The sequence below is a fragment of the Sinocyclocheilus grahami genome, unplaced genomic scaffold, assembly GCF_001515645.1.
Source record: "Sinocyclocheilus grahami isolate Dianchi unplaced genomic scaffold, SAMN03320097.WGS_v1.1 scaffold27.1, whole genome shotgun sequence".
NCBI lineage: Eukaryota > Metazoa > Chordata > Actinopteri > Cypriniformes > Cyprinidae > Sinocyclocheilus > Sinocyclocheilus grahami.
The window spans coordinates 2773799-2800891 of NW_015505206.1; the positions used below are offsets into that span (position 1 = coordinate 2773799).

General features: G+C 36.3%; 1 protein-coding gene across 1 annotated transcript; it reads left to right on the plus strand.

Annotated features, from left to right (window-relative positions):
- The first annotated feature begins 335 nt into the window (after positions 1-335).
- On the plus strand, positions 336-20993 carry LOC107568008 (H(+)/Cl(-) exchange transporter 7-like). The gene is made up of 25 exons (XM_016253841.1): positions 336-569; positions 1351-1422; positions 2291-2356; positions 2551-2616; positions 3200-3332; positions 3914-4023; positions 5603-5683; positions 5879-5941; positions 6027-6110; positions 6189-6282; positions 8572-8636; positions 8748-8864; positions 9069-9123; positions 9236-9296; positions 12590-12731; positions 12864-12957; positions 14869-15041; positions 15200-15251; positions 15419-15546; positions 15744-15829; positions 16947-17079; positions 17177-17236; positions 17327-17503; positions 17857-17937; positions 19738-20993. The coding sequence occupies exons 1-25, from the start codon at positions 465-467 to the stop codon at positions 19822-19824; spliced, it is 2385 nt and encodes a 794-aa protein (XP_016109327.1). The 5' UTR covers positions 336-464; the 3' UTR covers positions 19825-20993.
- The last annotated feature ends 6100 nt before the right edge of the window (positions 20994-27093 follow it).

A 27093-nucleotide genomic window follows, 5' to 3' on the forward strand; every position in this document is an offset into this window, starting at 1 on the left:
TTTGTTTGTTATGCCTAATTAATACGCATAATGTCGATATTACCTGACGGATAGGCAATAAGTAAAATAGCTGTCCTAAAATCAATTAATCAAATCAGTCTGAGAAACCGGTTGTTGGAAATAGATCCTTATTTTAGTTCGTTATTTTAGCTTTTGGTAACTCTAATGGCGAAGAAATATGCAATGTTTAACAGAGTTAATATAATCTAAAATATATGATACGACAGTCATGAGCATGTTTTACCCATTAACAGAACAGTATCATCTCTGTACCGGACATCACTGTGACACAACCCAGAATAACTGTGAACTACATTTCCCAGACTTCCTTTGAAACCCATTTCTTTCTTGGACCTCTGTGCTTTCCTTACGCTCGTCACGAGATCGCTTTGGTTGTTAGTCATGGGGAAGAAGTGTTCGCAGTAGTTCTGCAGTTAGATGTATAATTAATTGTCAAAGTAGACATGGCCAACATCTCGAAGAAAGTGTCATGGTCTGGCCGAGGCGATGATCGCGGAGAGAGAACGCCACTGCTGAACGGAGCCGAGGACGGGAAATACAACAGACATGTACGTTAACGTTACCAGACAGGCCATACAGACTGCAAAATCAATCTGGGATGTTTTGACTTCTGCTTATATGAAATACTTGCCCTGCTTATTAAATAAAGCATGCTTGTTAAAAATGCAAAGATGGCGTGCTGACTTGAAGACACAGAAAGCATGATAATACACGTGCACTAACTTCTTGTCGTTACATCGTTGAAATGAAAACAAAATAGTTCTCAAACTTGTTTCTTGTAAACCTCAGTAAGCACTTGTATTTGTACCTACTGGCAAGTTGCAGGGTGTTTTGCAACTCTGGATATTTGGAATTTAATTTCCCATTTCTATTAACCCTCTTATTCTGCTAAGAAACTGCAAGCTCCTGTGACCTAGATTGAATTGGCTGATTCTTGATTACAGTCAGGAACATAGCTATGAATTAAGATATTAAAATGAGATATTCCTGACAGTGTCACCAAGACTTGTACCAACAACATTTGTTTTTTATAGCTTTTTTTTGTTTGTTTGTGCAGCATGCATACTGTAGACCAGGGCTGTCCAAACTCGGTCCTGGAGGGCCGGTGTCCTGCAGAGTTTAGCTCCAACTTACTTCAACACACCTGACTGGAAGTTTCTATGCCTAGTAACAGCTTGATTAGCTGGTTCCGGGGTGTTTAATTAGGGCTGGAACTAAACTCTGCAGGACACCGGCCCTCCAGGACCGAGTTTGGACAGCCCTGCTGTAGACTGACTCTAAATGTAGATTAAAGTAGACTCTTGAAAATGTAATGTGTTTGGTTCATAGTTATCCGGGGGAGGTATATTTAATATAGGCAGGCTGAGCACTGTGGACCTTGAGGAAATCACACCCGAAGAGGTAAAATCTATTTTACATCAATTCCTTTTTATTTTTAAATTTTTTAAAGAGCTGTAAAAACAAAACGTCATTGGATATACAGACATAAAAGCCTTCACTCCGGTCCCGAAAAGTGCTTCACTGTTTTGACACATGGTTTCAGTTTTAATTTCAATGTGTTTTGTGGTTTTGATGCTTTGAATGCCAGGATAGCGCATGAGTGTAGTCTAAATCTCTCCTCAAATCAGGCATTTTGGGCTAGAGACAAGTGATGGGCAACGATTAATCGCGATTAATCACATCCCCCAAAAATTGTGTACATATGTGTGTGTACTGTGTATATTTATTATGTATATAAAAAGACACACACATACAGTATATATTTAGAAAATATTTACATGTATATATTTATATTAATCTTTATATAAATATATAAAGATTAATATAAATATATACATGTATATATTAATCTTTATATAAATATATTTAATATATAAACATAACATATATTTTTCATATACACATGCGTGTGTGCGTATTTATATATACATAATAAATATACACAGCACACATACATATATTATGTACACAACAACTTTTATTTTGGATGCGATTAATCGTTTGACAGCACTGCTAGAGATTTAGGAAAATGCCTGACTCATCAGCTGCTTCAGCCTGCACTTTGTAAAAATAATTTATTGGGGAAATGCATACAATGTACTTGATCATTTGTTGGCATGAGGTCAAGTTTGCTCATGGCTGCAAACAGTTGATGTAGCTAAATAAAGTGTTGTTCTATTCTGATTGCACGAGCATAGAATTCAATTTCAATTCAAGTTTATTTGAGAATGACAGTATATGCCCTTGATGTTTTCCCCAAATCACACAGGACATTGTGAGAAGTCGACCGAAGGAAATCCCTCACAATGCAAAGCTGCTGTCTCTCAAATATGAGGTAACTGAATCTAGACCTGACCTTTAGTCACCCTTTTCTCTTTTAACTGAGCGTCTGTTTAAAATGCGTTGAAAAATCTGTAGGTTTTCTGTCTGTGAAAAATCACAAACAAAATGCAACATGTACACTTTAAATAAACTGTCTTTGAAGAGCTGTGATGTAAAATGTCAAACCTAGTGCATTTTGTGTTTCAGAGTCTTGATTATGATAACAGCGAGAATCAGTTGTTTCTGGAGGAAGAGAGGCGGATGAGTCACATGGTCAGTAGCACCATCAGAGAGTTTCATTAGAGGTGGAGAGGACAAACTCTGGTTCTGTGTCTGTGGGAAACGGTTAACTTGGATCATGTGCGCTTCGTAAGCTGTTCATAGAAAGGCACTTTCTGAGTTTACAGCCATAACGGTTAATGGAGAGCATTGAAATGAATGTGCAGTTTGCAGTTTTAACTGGCTGTCCCTAAATTGTGGGGCATTTCACAATCTTTTGTGGCTTTTTTAAATTGTTGGTTTATGTACATGTTGCATTAACTCGACCCCGAAACACCTTGGTTTCTTTTTCAATCACATTATTTTCTGTATATTGAATAATAACGCAAAATTAATGCATTAAAACGACAAGACAACGTACAGTGCATTGCACATTTTTCCTAGTATTCTCCAAATATGGCTCGACCCAAATTTAATATGTCATGCCAAACGTTTTGAACATTAGTGGAACAGCATTAAGCCGTTTCCACGTATTAGCAGTTCATTCAGTGTACTGACAGAACAGACTCTGGCTTCTTTTTTTATGCAACAGTAATTTGTTGTAACAGTATTTAATGTTTGTTTCTCTTAACCGTAGGGTTTCAGATGTCTGGAGACCAGGCGATGGGTGATCTGCGGTCTGATTGGGTTTCTCACTGGCCTCATCGCATGCCTGATAGACATTGCTGTGGAGAAATTAGCTGGTTATAAGTACTCTGCAGTCAAACAAAGTATCCTTCCTCTGTCTGTCATCTATCTAATATGATCAGCTTCTTACGTAAAGCACTCAAAAAAATTGTTTGCTCCTTAATGAGCCAACACACTGTAGTTTGTGAACAGTCTGTCAAAACATAATTTCATTTCATGCTATTTTGTAATATGAATGTTTGTTTAATCTATCTCCATTGTTACTACAGGAATAATTTGCCCGTAAACAGATGCATGGCAATCCAGATCTAGACCGACACAGACAGAATGAAAATTGAGCATTATTTTTTAACATCTAACTTCATCTGTCCATGTAGTTTATTTAATTTAGCACTCAACTAAATTAAAATGATTTTTTTTTTAGTTATTTTTATATTCCAGGAAAAAATATCTTTAGCCAATGTTTGGTACAAAGACACAAATTATGCGGTAATATAGCTCAGTAATATTTATAATACGGTGCAATTGTACAGTCAGACTAATCAACTTTTTAAACGAAAAGGCTTAATTTAATTGCATGGACAGGTTTATTCAGCTTAATTAAGTGTCATTGTGTATTGTTTATTTCTCTCTGGCTTCAGAGCTTCTTTAACTAGACGTTCAGACATTGAGAAATTCACAGAGTTTGGAGGCCTGTCCATCTCTCTTATACTGTGGGCAGTGCTGAACTCTGCTTTCGTCATGGTTGGTGCTATCGCTGTTGCTTTTTTTGAGGTGAGCGTTGTCTTCCTGCCAGAATGAGATTTGTGTGGCTTCTGCTTCCCTTCTGTGCTTCAGTATCACTTTAGAGAAATCACTCGACTCTTTCAATGAAATGTCCCCAAGCAGAATTTGGCTATGTTTGGCTGCTTTCGTACTATTCGTACTATTTCTACAGTACATAATATGTACCAGATAATGTATCCCACAAAGCAGTGCATCCCACTGTCCTGTTGATTTCCACAAATGAACTGGAAGGAAATTAATTCTATTTCTCAGCTTATGTAAGCAGACATTGCCATTTCTCTACTAAGCAAAATACAGACCTTTTCAAAACTCTGGGATGAGCAAGATTTTAAAAGAAATTGGATTTTTTTTTAGTGCTGTCAAACGATTAATCGCATCCAAAAATAATTTTTTTTGTTTGCTGTGGCAAGGCACAGATCTGGCCAAGGTTACAAAAAAACTTCTGCTGCACTTAAGGTTCCTAAGAGCACAGTGGCCTCCATAATCCTTAAATGGAAGACGTTTGGGACGACCAGAACCCTTCCTAGAGCTGGCCGTCCGGCCAAACTGAGCTATCGGGGGAGAAGAGCCTTGGCGAGAGAGGTAAAGAAGAACCCAAAGATCACTGAGCTCCAGAGATGCAGTCGGGAGATGGGAGAAAGTTGTCCATCACTGCAGCCCTCCACCAGTCGGGGCTTTATGGCAGAGTGGCCCGACGGAAGCCTCTCCTCAGTGCAAGACACATGAAAAAACACCTGATTTAAGGGGGTCTGAATACTTTCCGTACCCACTGTATGTATGTGTTCTGTGTATATTTATTATGTATATATATAAATACACACACATACAGTATGTATTTTGAAAATATTTACGTCTATATTTATATTCATATAATTTATATTATAAATAAATGTATTTAATATATAAACATAATTTTTTTTTCTGAAATATATACATGCACGTGTGTATTTATATATACATATTAAATATACACAGTACACATACATTTATTACGTAAACAAATACTTTTATTTTGGATGCGATTAATCACGATTAATCGTTTGACAGCACTAGTATTTTTATTCAGCAAGGCTGCATTATTATAGTTAGCTGATCAAAAGTGACAGTATAGCCTTGCATAATTTCTATTTCAAATCAATGCTGTTCTTTTGAACTTTCTATTCATCAAAGAATCCTGACAAAAATGTATCACTGTTTCTACACAACTGTTAAGTAGCACAACTGTTTTCAACATTGATAATAATAATACTAATAATAATAAAAGTTTTTGTTTTGAGCAGCAAATCAGTCCATTAGAATAGTTTCTGAAGGTTTATATGATACTGAAGACTGGACTAATAACTACTAAAACTTCAGCTTAACCATCACACAAATAAATAGCATTTTAAATATATTATAACAATTTTTATTTGTAATATTTCACAATATTGCTGGTTTTACTGTATCAGATAAATGCATCCTTGGTCAGTATAAGAGACTTTAAACATAAAAAAACAACTTTCAATTGTAGAGTAGTTATATTATTTTACTTTGAAAGTGATTTAAAATTCGGTCTGTTTTCTCACAGCCCATTGCAGCAGGAAGTGGAATTCCTCAAATAAAATGTTACCTGAATGGAGTGAAGATCCCTCGTGTTGTTCGACTAAAGGTGATAGCTTAAGCTTCTCTATAAGAAAAACAAGGCTGCTTGCTTTTGATTTTTAACTGAACAAAAAGGTAAAAAAAATAATAATATATATATATATAATTATAGCAGATAGATATAGATGGGTAAGATGAATAGATATTTTTCAGTTTTCTTATAATAGATCTCCATAAGAATAATTTTCTTCCATGTCCACAGACTCTGGCGATAAAGGTCTTTGGTGTGATCTGCTCAGTTGCTGGAGGTCTAGCTGTTGGAAAGGTACAATAGCAAAACGGTCAGCTGGGGTGTATTAATGATGTTGATAAGCTAATTGTTGGACTCAGCAGCTGCTCTCCCCTCACAGGAAGGACCCATGATTCACTCGGGAGCAGTGGTGGCCGCAGGAGTATCTCAAGGCAGAAGCACTTCCCTGAAAAAAGATTTTAAGGTCAGTTTTCTGTACTGCTAGGACTCCTTCAATCTTACAGTAAACACAGAGCCTGACTTCAAGTTTCTGTTCCCGCAGATATTTGAGTATTTCCGCAGGGACACAGAGAAGAGAGACTTTGTTTCGGCAGGAGCAGCGGCTGGAGTCTCCGCTGCCTTTGGAGCCCCTGTTGGTGAGACATTCAGAAAATCTTTTTAAATATCCATATTTTTTACATGGGATAGAAGCAAGTTATGCAAAACCAATGTTATTATATTGTTAAAGGGGTCATATGATGCTGCTAAAAAGAACATTATTTTGTGTATTTGGTGTAATGAAATGTGTTTATGTGGTTTAAGGTTAAAAAAACACATTATTTTTCACATACTGTACATTTTCTTCTCTATGCCTCGCCTTTCTGAAACGCAGCGATTTTTACAAAGCTCATCGGTCTGAATAAACACAATATTACAATGTACAATTGCACAAAAGGCTGCAAACGAACAGCGCGCATCTGAAGTGTCTCTGAAGGAAATAATGCATTATTTATCGGCTTTAAGATATCGGCTAAATTTTCTTATCAGGCCGATACCGATAACAGAAAAAATGAGCATTTATCGGCCGATACCGATATGGTGGCCGATATATCGTGCATCCCTAATTCACAGATATGTGTAAATGAGTGTTTTGTCGTTTAAAAACCTTTCTAAATGATCTTGCTGCAGTTCAGCGAGTCCTGTCTGTCGTATTTACAGCACGTGAATTCATCAATTTCTCCCGAAATACATGCAAATAAGTGGCCGGTGAACTTTATAGTTACTTACACTGTGTGTATTTGATATTAATAAAACACATAGGCAAATTATATTTGAATGGATTGTTATTGCTGCTTCCATAAACATCTGTGTGTATTTTACGAACTTTAAATGTATTGTTTTACTAGTACTTACATGTATTTAAATGTCTGAAACCTAAAATAAACATTATGTATCGTGCATCCCTAATTCACAGATATGTGTAAATGAGTGTTTTGTCGTTTAAAAACCTTTCTAAATGATCTTGCTGCAGTTCAGCGAGTCCTGTCTGTCGTATTTACAGCACGTGAATTCATCAATTTCTCCCGAAATACATGCAAATAAGTGGCCGGTGAACTTTATAGTTACTTACACTGTGTGTATTTGATATTAATAAAACACATAGGCAAATTATATTTGAATGGATTGTTATTGCTGCTTCCATAAACATCTGTGTGTATTTTACGAACTTTAAATGTATTGTTTTACTAGTACTTACATGTATTTAAATGTCTGAAACCTAAAATAAACATTATGTGGTTAAAAACACTGCATAGTTGTGATTATATGACAAGTGCAGCATCAGCCAAAAGCGCGAAAACGCAGTTTGAATTTGGCAGTTGTGAGATGTCACCGAACATTCTAAATCCCATATGTGGGACTGTACTCCCAGGGGCACGGAAATAACAATCCCATATGTGGAACCGTACCGCTCAACAGGTTAAATGTAAAAAACTTACTTACAGTCTGTGAGTCAGAGCAGCCGGCATTGTAGTCTAATCTACCAGGAAACAGTCCTCCATAAAATGCGTTGCACACAGATGAATATTTGGGTTGAACTGTTCTGGAACAGTGTTGTAAATACAACTTAACCACTGATTTCTAGTTGTGTCCTCTTTTGGAAGACCGAACAAAGTAGTTTCGCTTTCACAACGAAACACACAGCGTCACACACGGCGGGCTAGAGTGATCAGAGGCGAGGGGCTTGAGAACGGCGCGGCCGGCGGATTCGACGAAGGAGCGTCCGGAGGGCTTGCGGCAACCACATGTGACGACCCCGGGCTGGACTCCGCTTCGTCCACGGAGAAAGCCGATCCGGCGATCCACAGCGCGAAGTTGATGTATTTCCTCAGCGACCAGCACGGATCAGCTCCAGGCATGAGGAAGTGCATATCGTCCTCTTTTGGAAGACCAAACAAAGTAGTTTCGCTTTCACACCGACTCACACAGCGTCTTCAGGATATGGCAGCGGCGGCGGCAACAACAATACTACAGCTAGAATAAAAGTTACGCCGCCTTTCTTTGAGTGAACATTTGGGCGGTGCTATGCAAATCTTCCCACATAGTGATGTAGATATGTGGGGGCATGTTTAAATGAGCCATTTTAGGTAGGAGTGGTTGACTCTTAATTTTTATAAAGAATATCTCTTTGGATTTGAGACTTTAGTCTTTGCAACTTTACAGATCTTATTTATGCACCAAGAGCTTGTAACACTCCAAAGAGAAAGGAAAAATTGAAATCACATCATATGACCCTTTTAAAGCACATTAAAGTACCTGATACACTACAGAGTTGTGGCTATGAGTGAAAATCCATCATTTGCTCCTCTGAATAAAAACTTCCCTGAAATGGTTCTTGGATAAGATTGTCCAGGATCATCTTTGACTCATTGTGTTTTTTGGCACAGGTGGGGTTCTGTTCAGTTTAGAGGAAGGCGCGTCTTTCTGGAACCAGATGTTGACGTGGAGAATTGTGAGTGATTGTGAATAAGAGTTTGGCTTCTCATTAAAGAGCACTGTTTGTTTCAGTTCGTTTTAAAGTTCAACCGTTTGAACCCCTCATCCTGATTTGTTTTTGATCTAGTTCTTTGCTTCAATGATCTCCACCTTCACACTGAACTTTTTCCTGAGTATTTACCATGGGAAGCCCGGAGAACTGTCCAGCCCCGGTCTCATTAACTTTGGCCGTTTTGACGGTGATGTAAGTTCTGTCTCTATCTCTTTCAGTTACTCTGACACTCCTTCCCTTTTTTTTAGCTGCCAAAGTTTTAAACTCAGTACTGAAATCTAAAAGGAAAATCTGTTGAAGTGGAACTGACCCGTGAAGCTGTCTAGAATATCACAAGAAAGAAAAAAATATCAGAACATTCCTGAACTGAATTTGATGGGGTTTTTTTTCTTTTAGAGTGTACAGTATAATTTATATGAAATTCCTCTCTTCATTATCATGGGAGCTTTAGGTGAGGGGAACGCCACTTTGTCCATGCATAAAATATTATATATTTTTTACGAAATTAAAGTGAAAGTATATACCTTTTGAATCATTCCTCTTTTTTTCCTTTCATTTTCCAGGAGGGGTGCTTGGAGCATTGTTCAATGTCATCAATTATTGGCTAACCATTTTCAGAATAAGGTAGGATTGCAAGCTATTGAATATGCCGTGCATCTAATGTGTATTTTGGGCATTTTAATAGTTTTTTTTTTTTTTTTGCAGCAATAGGTTACAGTTGCTGCAAAAACTTGAGTTTGCTAAATGATTGGTCAAATGGGTAGATTTTGTCACAATTTGGGTGCATTACTGGGTGTTTTACTAAGCAAAAGCCAAAGGAATGTGTCTGAAGACTTTTACACATCAATCACGTCATGTGACAATTTTCTGGGTTACGCCCACACGCCAAATTCATAGTTTTCACGTGACGTCACACCCTTACAGGAATGCCCACCTGGAGGGCAAAACAAGGCCACCAGTTATTTTTACGAGGATTGCATTAAGTAGTAATGTAGTAAGACACTGATATTAAAAGGCAAACTTTGATTGATGATGCATACTTTGTACGGGCAAGCAGATGAACCCAGAATATAAATGCAGTGCACAAAGTTTCCCATAGAAAATGTGTTTTCACATATCTTTGTTTTATTTTTTTGAGAGGTGATCTAAATATTTGTGGATTGGAAACAGATGGAAAATTGACAGGCTTGTGCTGCAGATGTTTTGCTCTCCAGGTCTTAGAGCCAGTCTAAGAAAACTATGAAGTGAGGCCAACAAGTAAAGGAAGAGAGTTGCTAAAGTTGCAAGGCGTTTAATAGAAAGCAAGAATGAGATGATACAGAAAACACAAAATAACCTTTTGAAAAAGTAGTATTGAGTATAACATTTAACAAACCTTTTATTTTTTAAATGTGACACCAATATTATTACAAGTTTTGTTTTAGTAAGATCAGTCATTTTTTTTAAAGGTGACATATCATGAAAATCTGACTTTTCCAGGTTTTAAGTGCTATAATCAGGTCCCCGGTGCATCTACCAACCAAGGAAATGTGAAAAAGATTAACCCAGTAACTTTGTTTTGGTAAGCCTTTTTCTGCAAGCGTCTGAGAAAATGAGCGCATCTGATTTCGCTTCCTTGGTGACGTGGCAAAAGGATCTCATTATAATATTACCGCCCCTTAATTTGTAAACTTCCACTCAAGGCACCGTCATTTTGATTTCGCAAGCGACAACGGTGTACCAGGTCTATTACCTGGGCGAAAGTTTGAGCAAAACATGCTAACTGTTCTGTCTTTGGCTGCACAGACGAGTACAGAACACTATTTAGAGTCCCAGCCTCAGAGGAGACCGAGAGCAGAGGATTTAATGATTAATTTAGGCTACTGTATATTGCTGCTGCCACACAGATCTAAAATAAACAAGCGATTTATTTCCCAGCTGTTTACCTTCACAGACATAACCGACTGTTTTTGTAACTCGTGTTTTTAAAGTAAACTTGTGTGTGAATGAGAACTTAGTTTAGTACTCACATGCTGTGACAGCCGCTTTCTGTCCGTGTGCTTCGGAGTGTGCGCTCAGAAAACCATATATCAGAAGTTTAAACTCATATGGTTTAAAACGCATGATTTCAGCGCGATAGACATGATAATCAGAACCAAAACAGATGTTTTTAGCAGATACGAGCTGTAAAGGCGCAGCTCTATAGACCAATTATCAGTTTGTAAACATTCAGAATGTGCGCGCATCATGTTTGCAGAAAACCCGGGAGAGATAGCCTTTACAGCTAGAGAATTTCACGGATACGGTACAAAATGGTTAGGTTTAAAAAGATTATAAATTATATTAATTAGATGTCATTTTCAAACTGTTCTACACATATTACAAGAGCATTTCACCCAGTGATAAGCACTGTTATTCAACGAAATTTACGTTAGAGAGTGGGATAGTCTTACAGATCCGAAACAGGGATGACATTTTTCGTGGGCGGAGCCTGTCTGGAGGCAGAAAATTACGGTTTTCAAGTGGCAGTCAATGGAGCCATGGAATAAAATAAAAAAAAAAAAGGTAAATTTGATTTTATATTTCAAAATTATGACTTCTCGCAATTCCGAGATTATATTTCACAATTCTAATAAGGAAAAACAACTCGTCATTCTCTCTTTTCCCCTCGGCTCTTCTGGCTTTTTTCCCTCAGATTTGACAAACTCACTATTTTTGAGTTAAGTCGAGTTATAAAGTCCGAATTAGGAGATATAAACTTGCGTTTGCGAGAAAAAAAGTCAGAATTGTGAGATAAAGTAAATAAATGTTATGTAAAAATGTTAATAGTAAGGTTTAAATAATAATTCTAATAGTAAGGTTTAAATAATATTTCATGCTGTAACCGTAGGGCTAATTCAATACATCCCCTATGAACAGCATATGTGAATATTATGTAGATATATTGTTTAAATCGAATTTATGCTTTAAAAGTAGAGTAATCATAGCAGTTTTCATCCATAGTATGTCCATTTAAACGTCTGCGTTTAGCTTCAAATGACGACAGTATTCTATAAAAATGATTTGCATTCCGATCTTGACATCAAAAGGCACAAAAATATTTTTTTCTTTTATTCCATGGATTTTGCCCATTTATCTCCACTTGTTTCCAGTGTTTTTCTGCAACCACTATGCGCTAGCAGCTGCAAGTGACGTAACTGTGACATCTACTCCAAATTGGTCTATTCTGGAAAAGGGGGCGGGGAGCAGCAGCTCATTTGCATTTAAAGACACAGGCCTGAAAACCAGCTTGTTTCTGCTTCCACTCAAAATATGCATTTTCAAAGTTATATAATAAATGATCTGTGGAGTATTTTGAGCTGAAACTTCAAAGACATATTCTGGGGACACCAGAGACTTATATTACATATTGCAAAAAGGGGCATAATATGTCACCTTTAAAGAAATTATTCAAAGTGACAACAAAGACAAACTTAGAAAATATCTCTATTTTATGTAAATGTGTTCTCCTGAACTATCTATTCCTCAAGGAATCCTGAAAAATATAATGTTTCCAGAAAAATATTAAGCAGCAAAACAGTTTTCGACATTTATAGTAATTAGAAATGTTACTTGAGCAGCAAATCATCATATTATAATGATTTCTGAAGGATCATGTGACAATGAAGACCAGAGTAATGATGCTGAAAATTCAGCTTTGCACTACAGGAATTAATTATATTTTGAAATATATGAAAATGAAAAAAAAAAGTATATTTTAAATTATGATTATATTTTAGAATATTGCTGTTTTTCCCCCTTCGAATAAATGCAGCCTTGGTGAGCATAAAAGCCAACTTTTAAAAACATTTTAAAAATCTGTATGTAATTTTTACATTTTGTCCTGCAACTTTCTCTCTCTCTCTCTCTCTCTCTCTCTCTCTCTCTCTCTCTCTCAGGTACATCCACCGGCCGTGCCTACAGGTGATGGAGGCTATGCTGGTTGCCGCTGTGACCGCTACAGTTTCCTTTGCTATGATCTATTTTTCCAATGACTGCCAGCCGTTGGGACAGGACAACACTGAGGAATATTCCCTACAGGTGTTTATATACTTACGGGGCTGTCAAGATGTTTCCTTAAATGATAAATTGCTAAGCTGAACTGATCTTTGATCAGAAATGTAGTCGGCAATGCCAAACAGAAGTGTGATTTGTTATATCGTTCATTTACAGCTCTTCTGTGCTGATGGTGAATATAATTCCATGGCCACCGCCTTCTTTAACACCCCTGAGCGGAGTGTGAGGAGTCTGTTCCACAACCCTCCAGGTGTGTCTCAGTGAGGGTGTGGACGGGTGTGGATTCTTATCAAACTTGCAATCGAAACATCAAGCCTTCGAACACTTCTGCATGTTTTTTTTAGCCTGTGTGTGTTTGCATGCACGTGTCTGCCAAAGCAGATTTAGAGTTACAAGCTGGAAGCAGGCCAGCTGTCAGGCAGCTAAAATCTTCCTACGCTCTGGAGAGAAGCCATCTTTGATTGGTTTCCCAGAGTGCAGTGAGTGCACAACAGTCTGTACACAGCCACTGGACTTCAACAAGCAAAATCACAAATAACAAGTTTATCATGACCATTTTTGGTCTTTTAAATAGTTGAATTGTTTAAAAAGTTAGAATGTTATATGATTATATTATTTCCTAAAATCAGAATGATATGATTTTTTTTTAATGATTAATATTACACTTACTTTATATAATTTGTATGGTTTTGATATGTCTCTGCTAGTGGCAACTATACTGCCCCCTATAGCTGGAATGCTTAAGGCTGATGATCTTTTTGAGCAATGTTGCCATCAATGGCAACCGATCTAAACTATCCAGATAGAAATTTGTTACCCATTTTCAATGGGAAAGTGCCCAAGCAACATTGCTTAAAATAAGTTGCCCTGCAGAATTGCTTAAAAAGTTGCCCCGTGTGTCTTCAGCCTAATAGTATGATAAAAAAAACCTGTCTCTGTTGCTTGTGTAACCCTCGTTCCCTGAAGGAGGTAACCGAGACGTCACGTCCGAATTCGTCAGTGACCGACTGAAAGGGAACAGATGTTTACCTTACTACAGATTATGCAGGAATTTATATGGATGTCTTTTACATTCATTTAGGGTGTGTAGAAGAAGGATTTTTAGAATGCTGTATCACGTGTGACACGAGACGCGTGCTCCATTACTCTAGTCTTCAGTGTCACATCATCCTTCAGAAATCATTCTAATATGCTGATTTATTATCGGTGCTGGGAACTGTTGTGCTGCTTAATATTTTTTTGTAACCTGTGATACTTTTTTCTTTGATGAATAAAAAGTTAAAAAGAACAGCATTTATTAAAAATAGAAATCTTTTCAAACAATATAAGTCTTAACTATCACTTTCCTTATCTATTCAACACATCCTTGCTGAATAAAATTATTAATTTCTTAAAAGAAGCAAAAATGTACTGACTCCAAACTTTTGAATAGTAGTGTAAATGTCTATTTTGAATAAACACTCTTCTTTTTAACTTTTTATTTATCAAAGAATCCCGAAAAAAGTATCACAGGTCCCAAAAAATATTAAGCAGCACAACAGTTTCCAACATTGATAATAAATCAGCATATTATAATAATTTCTGAAGGATGATGTGACACTGAAGATGATGCTGCACTAATGATACTGAAAATTCAGCTTTGCTTCACAGTAATACATTATATTTTAAAGTATATTAAGAAAACTATATAAAAAAAGTTATTTTAAATTGCAATAATGTTTCACAAAATTAGTTTTTTTTCTATATTTTTGATCAAATAGATACAGCCTTGATGAGCATAAGAAATTTCTTTAAAAAACATAAATCTTGCTGATCCTAAACTTTTGAATGATAGTGTATATAAATATTTAAATATATTTTATATACATATAAAATAAATTTAATTAAAATATGTAATAAAATAATGACAACATAATGAAAACATTATAATATTAATACTTGAATCTAACCAAGGAGAGCGGGACTTGAAGAAGTAATACAATTTTATAAATCTTATTACTGTATACCTTGTAAATGGGCTATAACTGGACAGCCTATTATTAAGACTTCAGTCCCAGTCTAAAGCCATACCTTCTAACCAGGCTGCCCAACATTTTTGCAGGCGACTACAATCTATTTTTGTTTTAATAATGTAATTTTACTGGGAATATCTCTCGCTCAGGATCTTACAACCCCTTGACTTTGGGGGTCTTCACTCTGGCCTATTTCGTCCTGGCTGTCTGGACGTATGGTCTGACCGTGTCGGCAGGAGTGTTCATCCCGTCTCTGCTCATTGGAGCAGCCTGGGGACGACTGTTTGGGATCCTTCTGTCTACCATTACTTCCAGCCAATCAGTAAGTGCAGCTTTCTTCTCTGCTTCCAACAACTTTTTTTTTTTTATTATTCCACCTACATTTTTAATTAATCTTTAACAACAAATCGGAGAAAAATACAGTTTAATGAAGAAAGATTAGCCATACTGTGCTGTTGACATGTTTTCTTAAACTGATAGATTTGGGCGGATCCTGGGAAATATGCTCTAATAGGTGCTGCGGCCCAACTTGGTGAGTTATTGATGTTTTAGCGTGATGTTAGAGTCAACTAGATGCTCTTTAAGAAAATGCAGCAGGAATGCTCTCTGATGGTTTATAATAGTTCTCCTAACTGCATTTCCGTGAAGGAAGTACATGTCAGCAATAACAAGTGTGGTTTTGTTGTGTTAATCTGACAGGTGGCATTGTCAGAATGACCCTCAGTCTCACCGTAATCCTGGTAGAAGCCACCGGGAGCGTGACCTATGGCTTTCCCATCATGCTTGTGCTGATAACTGCTAAGATTGTGGGGGATTATTTTATCGAGGTGAGAAGCAAAATACCTGGCATGACTGTTTTTGTCTCCTGAGAGCTGGTGATTTGTTTTTCTAGGAGTTTTTGGTCTGTGTTTTTTTTTAAGGGTGTCTTGAAGCATTAGTCATGCATGCATGTCATTTGTGTTTTGTGTTATTAGAGCATGAAGCACATGTGTGCGTTTGTCTGACTGGTTTTTGTTGTTTTTAGGGCCTGTATGACGTCCATATTAAGCTGCAGAGTGTTCCTTTCCTCCATTGGGAGGCTCCTCCTACTTCTCATTGGCTGACGGCCAGGTAACCACACCCTCCAGCATTAAATGTCATATGATGCTTTGAACTTCTCAGTGTACTGACTCTCAGTCTGAGCTTCCAGGTAATTCACACAACCATGCAACATTACACTTACATACAAGCATAACTCCTGTCTGAGGTGAGAGAACAAAAAGAATATAAAATGTTACATCTAATATATTAAATAAAGCAGAATTTCAGTCAGATGAAGGTTTTTAGGTGTAGTGTTGTGGTTGACCAATATGGATTCTCTGATGGCTCATGCTGATATTTCACAGAGCAGGGTAGCTAATGGCTGATATAAAGGACTAAGTAATATCTCAGTATTTAATTTAAAGTTACTAGATAACACATGCATTAAAATCTAAATTTGTTTTGTTTTTATTTTATTTTTTTACGTAAAAAAAAACAGAAATAATTTGAAATTTTGAAAAAATAATTTGAACTTGAAAAAAATAAATCTGTAAAATGAACGGATTTATACTTTAGATAGGCACTTGTTGATCCTGAAATCCTATTAGTGTTTGCAAAAATATGTGGCATTATGTTTATTCGATATTCAAAGAGTGTGTATTTACTGAATGTTGACAGTATATGTAAAAAAGTATTATAGTATTTCAATTAGACAGAACTAAAGAAGAAAATACACTAATGAAGATGGAGAATGAGTGCTCCTGTGAGTCTGAGCAAAGGCATTCTCAGCGCTGTCAAAATAAAAGTCTCGCTTCCAACTTGCAAAGCAGAAATAAATAGTGTAGTGCAAAATTGTTGTAGCTCACCAAAACGACAATTATTATTAAAATTGTTTTCATTAATTGAAATAAAATAAAATGTAATATTAGATGAAAAACATAAGAAAAGAAATGATCAATTGAAAGAGAATTATAATTGTTGCCTTGGCAACTAACTGAAATGAAATAAGTTAACTGAAATAGTTGAAGTAAAATAACTATGTACATTATTCTAAATAGAAACAAAAAAAATCAAAAAGCACATTCTGAGTTACATTACTGAGTAAAAGTTCATTCAAAATATTAATACGTTTCACAATGTTAAATAATTCTAAAAAACCCTGGTGAAGTATCATGAAGTCATTTGTGTGTTGATGTCTTTACCACAGAGAGGTCATGAGCTCTCCAGTCACCTGCTTCAACAGAGTGGAGAAAGTCGGGAGAATTGTGGATGTTCTTAGCAACACGTCCACCAATCACAACGGCTTCCCCGTGGTCGCTCATACTACTGAGAACGACGAGGTGACATAACCATGAACACACAACCTCAGATCCTGTCATTCCTACAAGTATAGTTCAGTTTTAATAAAAACTAGACTTGCTTGTCGTCTTTTCACAGCCAGGAAAAATCTGTGGACTTATTCTTCGCTCTCAGCTCATTGTTCTTCTCAAACATAAGGTCTGAAAAACTAACTTATGAGACTTCGGTTGGACTTTAATCCTTGTTACTACAACAAATTCTAAGTTCGGCCCTCTGTCTGTGTCTCAGGTGTTTGTGGAAAGGGCGTCTTCACGTCTCAGCCACAGGAAGCTTCAGCTGAAGGACTTCAGAGATGCATATCCGCGTTTCCCCCCCATCCAGTCCATCCACGTCTCTCAGGACGAGAGGGAGTGCATGATGGACCTCACTGAGTTCATGAACCCGACCCCATACACTGTGCCTCAGGTCAGTTAACTTACATGGTAGCATATTCTGGCCAGCAGTCGCCTACTGATGGTATTTTTGTATTTACATGCCATTTGGGAAAGTTTATGTGAAATGTATAATGCCATAACAATGGCGTAGGAAGTTAAATACATTGATACTGATACTGTAAGCTCTCCAGTTTTCAGCTATCATACCTGGAATTATGCAGAGCCAGAGCTTTAAATAGAACGCCACTGCCACACCCAATTGAAATAACTTACATGACATTTAAAGATGAACTGTAAAAAATGGCATCAGGAAGTGTATTTCAGTTGTCATGTGCTTCAATCATCTGCAGTAATAACTGTCTAGTCTTTGATATTTGATTTCAGGAGACTTCACTCCCCCGTGTGTTTAAATTGTTTCGGGCGCTTGGACTGAGACATCTGGTGGTGGTTGATAATGAAAACGGGGTAAGTGTATCACTATTCTATTGTTTTATTGTGGTTCAGTTACTACTTTTAACTTGCAGCTCATCTTTAGAGATGCACAAAATAGTAGCACTATACTATTAATTGTTATTGGCTGATATTAGAGTTTTTTTTGTTGTTGTTGTTGTTTAATATGTTGATCGATTGATGATCAGTATTGGATATTTAATTTTGCATGTTCATTTCCTCTAGTTTTACATTTAGATTACCTTTCCGTCATCTAACACTTTAAAATTACTCTTTAAAAAAACTAATAATTTAATTAATAAAACTGTCAAATCTTTAGAATATTTATTTTTTTATACTGCACATTTAATGGTGGCATTCCTAAATTTACTTACAGCATTTAAATTATTGTATTCATTTATTTATTTATTTTTATCTAAAACTGGAATTGTCTACCTATTAAAGTTAGACTGGCTTCAAGCATTCATATTTTTATTTAAGGCAAGTCAAATCTTTTTAAAGTTGCTTTTGAGTATATTGATTTAAAGGGGTCATATGATGTTGCTAAAAAGAACATTAATTTGTGTATTTGGTGTAATGAAATGTTTATGCGGTTTAAAGTTAAAAAAACACATTATTTTCCACATACTGTACATTATTGTTTCTCCTCTATGCCCCGCCTTTCTGAAACAAATCGATTTTTACAAAGCTCATCGGTCTGAAAAGCAAGGTGTGCTGTGATTGGCCAGCTATCCAGTGCGTTGTGATTGGCCGAATACCTCAAGCGTGTGACGGAAATGTTATGCCCCTCACATATTGTTGATGCCGTGTCAGGCCGGAGCGATGATTCAAAAACATGAAAACCCATTATAAACGAGGCATTTGTTGCATCCAGTGAGGACATAATTATGGATTATAATGACTTATACTGTCTTTTTACGTGTTGCGTTGCATCGCGCCGCGTAAACATAAAACCATGTCTGCATTTGTGATCGGAGAAACGACAAACAACAAGCACAACTCTACACTGCCCAAAACTCGCGTTTGAATCATCAGTGGCAAATCCTTTAAATGAAAACGTACTTACAGACTGCGAGTCAGAACATCCGGCATTGTAGTTTACTCTCCCAGGATCAGGAAACGGTATCGACGATATCATCCTCTTTTGGAAGGCCAAACAAAGTAGTTTCGCTTTCACAACGAAACACACAGCGTCCTCACAACATGGCAGCAGCGGCAACAATACTACAGTAAGAATAAAAGTTACGCCGCCTTTCTTTGCGTGAACATTTGGGCGGCGTTATGCAAATCTTCCCACATAGTGACGTAGTTATGTGGGGGCGTGTGAGAACGAGCCGTTTTAGGTAGGAGTGGTTGACTCTTAACTTTTATAAAGAATATCTCTTTGGATTTGAGACTTTATTCTTTGCAACTTTACAGATCTTCTTTATGCACCAAGAGCTTGTAACACTCCAAAGAGAAAGGAAAAATTGAAATCGCATCATATGACCTCTTTAAATGTATTGATATCGATACTGTGTGAAATCACATTGTCAGTGTTGTTTTTATTTTTATGCCTGTTGTATTGCACTTGAGCTTTTATTTATGAAGTGCTATAAAAATCCAGTTTATTATTATTATTATTAATTTCTTTCACAATCATTTCTTTATATAGAGGAAATAATATAAAATTTGTATATTGACCAGTTTATACACTGGTTGTCTGCAATAGCATCAAAATAATTAACAGCTTATTGTGTCAGTCATAATTGGCCGTATATCGTTCCAAATATCATTCATCCACAGTAATGATAATCAGTTTATAATTCTGTGAAGGTTGTGGGACTGGTAACCAGGAAGGATCTAGCCCGCTATCATTTGGGTAAAGATGGTCTGGAGGAGCTTCACCTGGCTCAGACATGATTGGTCATCATTGTTCACCCTGGACCCTGCCTTCAGAGCACCAACTCAGGGGCTGGTCAGAGTCTCTCTCATGTCAAAAATGCCAAACACAAACCTGCAACATGCACAAGTTGTCTGACGTTCAGTATTTTGCTCCTTTATCACACCGTTAGTTATGTGTTTATTTTTGCCTGTAGAAATACAGCGGATGAGCACATTATGTTAGTTTTGCACAATGAGACTGTTTATTTATTACAATTATAATATTTTAGAGTAGATGAGCTTTTCAGGAGCCCTCACTTTTCGTGCGTCTCCAAAAGCACCATTTTGTGCCACCTTCCATGTTTATCATGGCTAGTTATCATTTGAGATGTGTACGTCCCTGTGTATTGCCATGCCAGTGATAATGTATATTGACGTAATGTGTCAGTATGCATTTTTTATTTTTCATTTTCAGCAAGGCTGTGGTTTTGAATACTTACTTGCTAATGCTTAACAGGTTCTAGTGTTGTTAGCTCAGAGTAAGCTATTCATTATAAATATGCAGGACAATTCAAGCAAGTTTGCTGATATGGAATAAAATAGGTTCTTCTCATTAAGAAACCTGTTGGTGATGTGCACTTCATACAGACTACTACATATTATATTGTTACACATACACAAATATGGTTCATTACATTTTTGTTTACCCAATGCCGTTTTAGGATTTTTTAATGTTTCTGTCTTCATTTATCAATTTAATTGGTATGAAATCTGTTAGGGTGGATCAGGCCCTAAAATTACATGCATAAATCCTATTTTTCACAAGCCTCTTGGCATTGGCAAGATTTGGTACGAGTTTAAAACTATAGCTGGAGGTTTTATGGAGTACATTTCGTGAGGGTAGAATTTTCTGCCTCAAGCTGCATTTGTTTTCTGTGAAAATCTATACTTGAAAATGAACATATAAATCACAGTATTGAGCAGTGAAAGATGATGATTATGCTAAAATAATTGCCAAGTGGTGATTGCAACAAACATTATTTAACTGAACATTAGATGAAGCATATTAACACGACATCCTGTTTTGTTTGTGTGCTATGAAGTTTGACTATATGTTTCATTGTTTAAAGCCAACATTATTGTTTTTATTGATTAATGATTTTTCTCTTTGCTGATCACTACTTTCTATATGGTTGTTGATTTGAAGTGACTTTGTGAACTAATAAAGCTATGAATCAACGAATGAATTCCTCTTTAGTGTCTCTCAGATGATCGTGACTGATTTGGATAAACATCTGTGCAGTTCAAGAAAGGGCAATATTTTTGGTTCGAACATGCATTTATTTAATGTGTATATCTGTTAAAAGTTCATTGTCAACCTTTTTGAGTCTACTATCATAAAGATGGCTTCAAAGCTAGTAAACGTGGATTATAAATCCTCAATTTTGTTTCAATAGATGAATTTATGAGCAGGCTAAGGCTTTGGCTATACATGTTTTCACTTAACATAGATATTAGTGATTCTGAGAAACGTGCATTATGTGACTGACGTTCTATTAAGTGCTTCAGGAAACTTAGCCCGTGTTTAAATTTGCTAAGGCAACACAACACTACATGACTAAGCTGTACTTGGCATATTCATCTTGATACTACAATGGTACATTCTTGTGAGCTATCTGAAAAAAAAATGGTGTAAGGTGTGAACGCGTAAAAAGGAATTCTATGACTAATGCTACAAGGATCTCACGGACATTTTCAAGTATGAATCCCATGACGATCCACCCTGTTTATTATAATCAACACTGTTATATGCAGCTAAACATGTTTTATCCACACAGTGAGACATATCTTGAACAATCAGCCTCTATGTACAGGTGCATCTCAATAAATTAGAATGTCGTGGAAAAGTTCATTTATTTCAGTAATTCAACTCAAATTGTGAAACTCGTGTATTAAATAAATTCAATGCACGCAGACTGAAGTAGTTTAAGTTTTTGGTTCTTTTAATTGATGATTTTGGCTTCCGTTTAACAAAAATCCACCAATTCACTATCTCAACAAATTAATTAACTTTTCCACGACATTTTAATTTATTGAGATGCACCTGTAGTATATCTCAGGAGAGACTGCTAAGTAATTAAACAGTATCACATATGGATTTATAATAATTAAAAAAAAATGTTTTTTTACATAATTGTATAATTTATTATGTATATATAAATGCACACACATACAGTATATATTTTTAAAATATTTACGTCTATATTTAAATTAAAAAAATGTACACTTATGACTGGTTTTGTGATCCCGGCTCACATATGCATAACAAAGCACACGTACATATATTATGTAAACAAAAACTTTTATTTTGAATGCGATTAATCGCATTTAATCGTTTGACAGCACTAGTAATTTAGGAAAAATAGAGAAGAGTCTGTTTACTAAAGTAATTAGAAGAAAGCTATTTGAGCAGCAGAACAGTTATTGTGTACAACTAATAATTTCAAATATATTTTATTCAGAAAGATTCATTTGAGGAAAGATTTTTTTTGCAGCTATTGTACATATTTCTTGTTCATGTTTCAAATACTTGAGGAAAATACTTATTTTTATATACTTCTACAAATATTTATTTGAACATATTTAACAACACAGCTTAAGGCCTATTTCATTTAAGCCACATTTGCTAACAGCAGAAGAAATTCTAAGACATCATACAACAGATGTGTGAAAGTGATTTACACAGTTAATAAGGCCTCTCCTCTCAGAAAACATGTACTAAAAAGAGTCAAAGTATAGAATTAGCACAAATAAAAAGTTCATAGATATTGAAAATAAGTATTTTGGTTATGTGCTGTAGAAAAGAACACAAACAGACTGGAATCAAATTCCACATTGCTCCACATTCCACAACTTTATATCATCCTTGGGGTACCCAAACTCGGTCATGGAGGGCCAGTATCCTGCAGAGTTTAGATCCATCTTGCTTCAACACACCTGCCATTAAGTTTTTAGTATGTCTAGTAAGAGCTTGATTAGCTGGTTCAGGTGTGTTTAATTGGGGTTGGAGCTAAACTCTGCAGGACACTGGCCCTCCAGGACCGAGTTTGGGCACCCCTGCTATAAACATTCATAAACCTAATTCCTCCTAGTCACTACATTATGTATTGTGCATTCATAGGCTGGTGGGTTGGCGTTTATACAACTGTTTCAAGGAAATGGTGCAAGTGTCCATTTGCAGCATCCCTCATTTGGGATCTTAAGGTGGAACTAGTCTAGTCCACTAAACAAGTCCAGGTGACGCATCTTCCTGTCGTCCAGTTCAAATAATACCATACTGGGTGAGCTCGTGCAACTCCAGATGGCTAAAGGCTTCCCACGGACACACCACGGTGATGTCTGTGCATGAAAGAAGTTGGCAGATGAAGCACGGCAATGAGCCAGACAGTGAGAAAAATCAGTTTGCAAGAGTAATGGGTTTAGCATATAACATAACACAGTAATTTGATCACTACATAAGCAATGTTCCAAGAGTTGTTCTCAGCAGTCCCAAGACCATCTATTCCTGGGATCTCATCTCCAAATCTAATTAAAGAAGAGAAGAAAATACACTCTTTAAAAAAATGGCTCCTCCATAGAAGAACCATTTTGGTTCCCCAAAGAACCTTTCAGTGAACAGTTCTTAAAACAACCCTTTTTCTCTTAGTGTGAGGAACCACTATAAAGAATCTTTTATAAAATGGAAAGATTCCATGGATGAAGGTTCTTCATGGAACCAAAAATGCCTTTACTTAAAAAAAAAAAATGTATAGAGATATCAAGCAGATTTGAATGTCATCTACTCATCCTTTGACTCCCTTCTTGGGAGGTTTGCTTTTGAATTGCCTTGTCATTCTCTGTTTGAATTTAGGTGGTCCTCTTCTGGGTGTTGTTGGTCCCACCACTCTTATTGGGCTTATAGGTGAGTCGCTGAGACTGTCGCAGCTATTTCCCGAGCTCATCCCATACACCGTCTGTATCAGATAAAAAAAAAAAAAACAGGTTCTTGTCTCAATCTCTCTACTTGCGGTCGAGGACAGGCAGCTTAAATACACTCAGGCTGGCCCATGTTTGCGTCAAAGGGTCAACAGCAAAGCCTGACAGATTGGCGCAGTGACATAGCAGCAATCTGCTGCAGGTTAACTCAGGCAAAAGGCCAAGAACACTCATTGGATTCTGAAAACACAAACCGGCCTTCATTGAGAAATCTTTCTGAATGGTCAACTCACATCAGTACACCTGGAGAGTCTGTCATGGATTAGATAGAACATGCTTCATTCATGGCATCTGCAGAGGAAATGAAGCACAAGCATCCAAGCGTTCAACAATTTTGATATATATATATATATATATGTGTATATTAGATCAACCCTGGATGGCTATATAAACTCCTTTGCAAGAAACATGTGCTTCAAAGAATCTTCTAGATTTTTGCAAACATTTTCATTCATTGAGTTGCCATCAACAGCAATTTCACTCAAAAATGATTTCAAATTTCAAAGAACTTTCAGACATCTGTAAACATAGGGTGACCATACATCATCTTTGTCCTGGCTAGGATTTCTAAATTGCTCAAAAGGTCTAGGTTTTGGCATTTTTCTTATTTATTTTTCATACTTGCTGAAAGTAATGATTGAAAAGTAGTTTAACCATCAGTGTGCTGACATTGTACATAATCCACCAATCGTGGCATGGGAGAAGGTGGGATCTACAGAGAACAGCCAAAGCAGTACATAGGAATACGTGTGCATACAGTATAATGTATGAAGACTGCAGAAAGCATGTGAATAGGAAAACAAAGTCAAAACCTTGACATTTTAGGCAATGTAGAAATCCTTGCCAGGATGCATGGTCACCATATCAAACATCATCATTCACTGACTTTCCTTAGTAAATAATGAAGAAAGTTGAATAAACTATCTATCCAATCAAATATAAATAAATAAATAAATATATATATTTAATATTATATTTAACTCATTAATTTTGAAATGGTGACTGTGTCCCTGCAGCATTTAACACACAGCACGTCAACATTAAAGTGAAAAAGACAACAGTATTATCTGCACTTCATATAGACCAATGACGTTCAGCATGGTTTAGGCCTAATCTATGCTACACACTAATGTAGGCCTACTTAAAGTTAAGTCCCTGACATAGAGATTGTGATTGATGTTGAGGTTTGAGCACCATTAAAGAAGATCATGTCCCACAGAGACAGATGTCAAATGTAGTTCTGGGATATGAGTGACATGTGGCTGAGAGCGTTAATACTTTTGAGAAAGAACACCTGCTTCTCTAAGAGAAGAGGAATTCAGTCCAACAGGTAAAATATCGTCAGGCAGCCTTTACGGATTACATATGAGCTGATACAACAATAAAAAGGACTGACTTTTAAAGACAGTTTAAAGAAATAGAGAGCTCAAAGCCCTCCATCTCCCGTTCACAGCGGTCTCTTTGAAAGTTAACTTCACTCTGAATTAGGCCTACCCACCATTCCCTGCAGGCGTGGATTGACTATAATCTCACAGAGCTCCTAAAGTGTGGTTCAGAGAATTGCAGAGAGTCTTCTGTGGCAATGGCATAAAAGTGATAAAGCATAATTTACCTTGGTCTCAAATTAGTGCCTGATTGTTTTTAAGTGTTCTGTTTAAATTACTGTTAAATATAACTTAAGAGAGTAAGAATTATTATTATTAGTAGCAGCAGCAATTAGACATTATACATAAGCCTTTATAAATACACATAAACAATGTTATAAAAAAGATACAATAATGCAAAAAGACATCAAACAATAAAGAGCGGGGTGGTGAAAATGTAATTCAATTTTTAAACAGAAGGGGGTAGCAAGATTCTTAATAAAAGCTGACACTAAACTAGTCTGATGCTCAGTAAAGCACAGTAATTCTCAACCAGAGTCCTCAGCAAATTCACAAGACTACTTATATATTAAATCAGACTTAATTAAAATGCTTCAAACTGTTAATAAATTGAAGATCTACAACATGTAAACTGACATCATACTTCTCACTCAGGTTAAACTACATACTACCACTGCAACATAGCTGGATTGTGCAGAAGGGCTTTGAATATCGTCATGGACAATGGGGGGCCTTGGAATCAAAAAGAGTGAGAACCGGTGGAATAGCATATTCTTTTCTGGAGGAAAAAAAACAGGTATGGCTGAGGGATAAAAGCTGAGGCCTGGGGCTAACTATAGGCTACTCTTCAGCATTCCTCAACTCGCTTCCGCCCTGCTCTACAGCAGTGCAACTCCAGCAATACCAGGATCAATCCAGGGACATAAAGAAATCTATCCATCTATCTATCTATCTATCCATCTATCTATCTATCTATCTATCTATCTATCTATCTATCTATCTATCTATCTATCTATCTATCTATCTATCTATCTATCTATCTATCTATCTATCTGTCTACCCATCTATCTATCTGTTTTTCTCTATCTGTCTGTCTATCTATCTATCTGTCTACCCATCTATCTATCTGTTTGTCTATCTGTCTATCTATCTGTTTGTCTCTATCTGTCTATCTATCTGTCTGTCTATCTATCTGTTTTTCTCTATCTGTCTGTCTATCTGTCTATCTATCTATCTGTCTACCCATCTATCTATCTGTTTGTCTATATCTGTCTGTCTATCTATCTGTCTGTCTATCTATCTATCTGTATGTCTGTCTATCTGTATCTATCTATCTATCTATCTATCTGTTTGTCTCTATCTATCTATCTATCTATCTGTTTGTCTCTATCTATCTATCTATCTATCTGTTTGTCTCTATCTATCTATCTATCTATCTGTTTGTCTCTATCTATCTATCTATCTATCTGTTTGTCTCTATCTATCTATCTATCTATCTGTTTGTCTCTATCTATCTATCTATCTATCTGTCTATCGATCTACTATCTATCTGTCTGTCTGTCTGTCTCTCTGTATCTATCTCTCTGTCTGTATCGGTCGGTCTGTCTGTCTGTCCTGTTGTTTGCAGCAAGGCAAGTTTATTTATATAGCACATTTCATACACAATGGTAATTAAACGTGCTTTACATAAAATGAATTAAAATTAAAAAAATGTAAACAGATGTAAACAATACAAAAATTCATTCAGATTAAACTGTCAAACTGTTTTTAGAATGTAAGGATTATATATGTTATCTTTATGTTTATGGTTTTCATTTTCTGATTAATTCTGAAACGGTATCACTAAACTAGAAGGTTTGGAGTAACTTGCAGATTTATTCTTAAGATT

Coding starts and splice junctions, on each gene's coding strand:
- LOC107568008 (XM_016253841.1), top strand. CDS start 465: ATGGCCAACATCTCGAAGAAAGTGTCATGGTCTGGCCGAGGCGATGAT. Junction 4,024..5,602: donor TCGCTGTTGCTTTTTTTGAG/GTGAGCGTTGTC, acceptor GTTTTCTCACAG/CCCATTGCAGCAGGAAGTGG. Junction 9,124..9,235: donor CATTATCATGGGAGCTTTAG/GTGAGGGGAACG, acceptor TTCATTTTCCAG/GAGGGGTGCTTGGAGCATTG.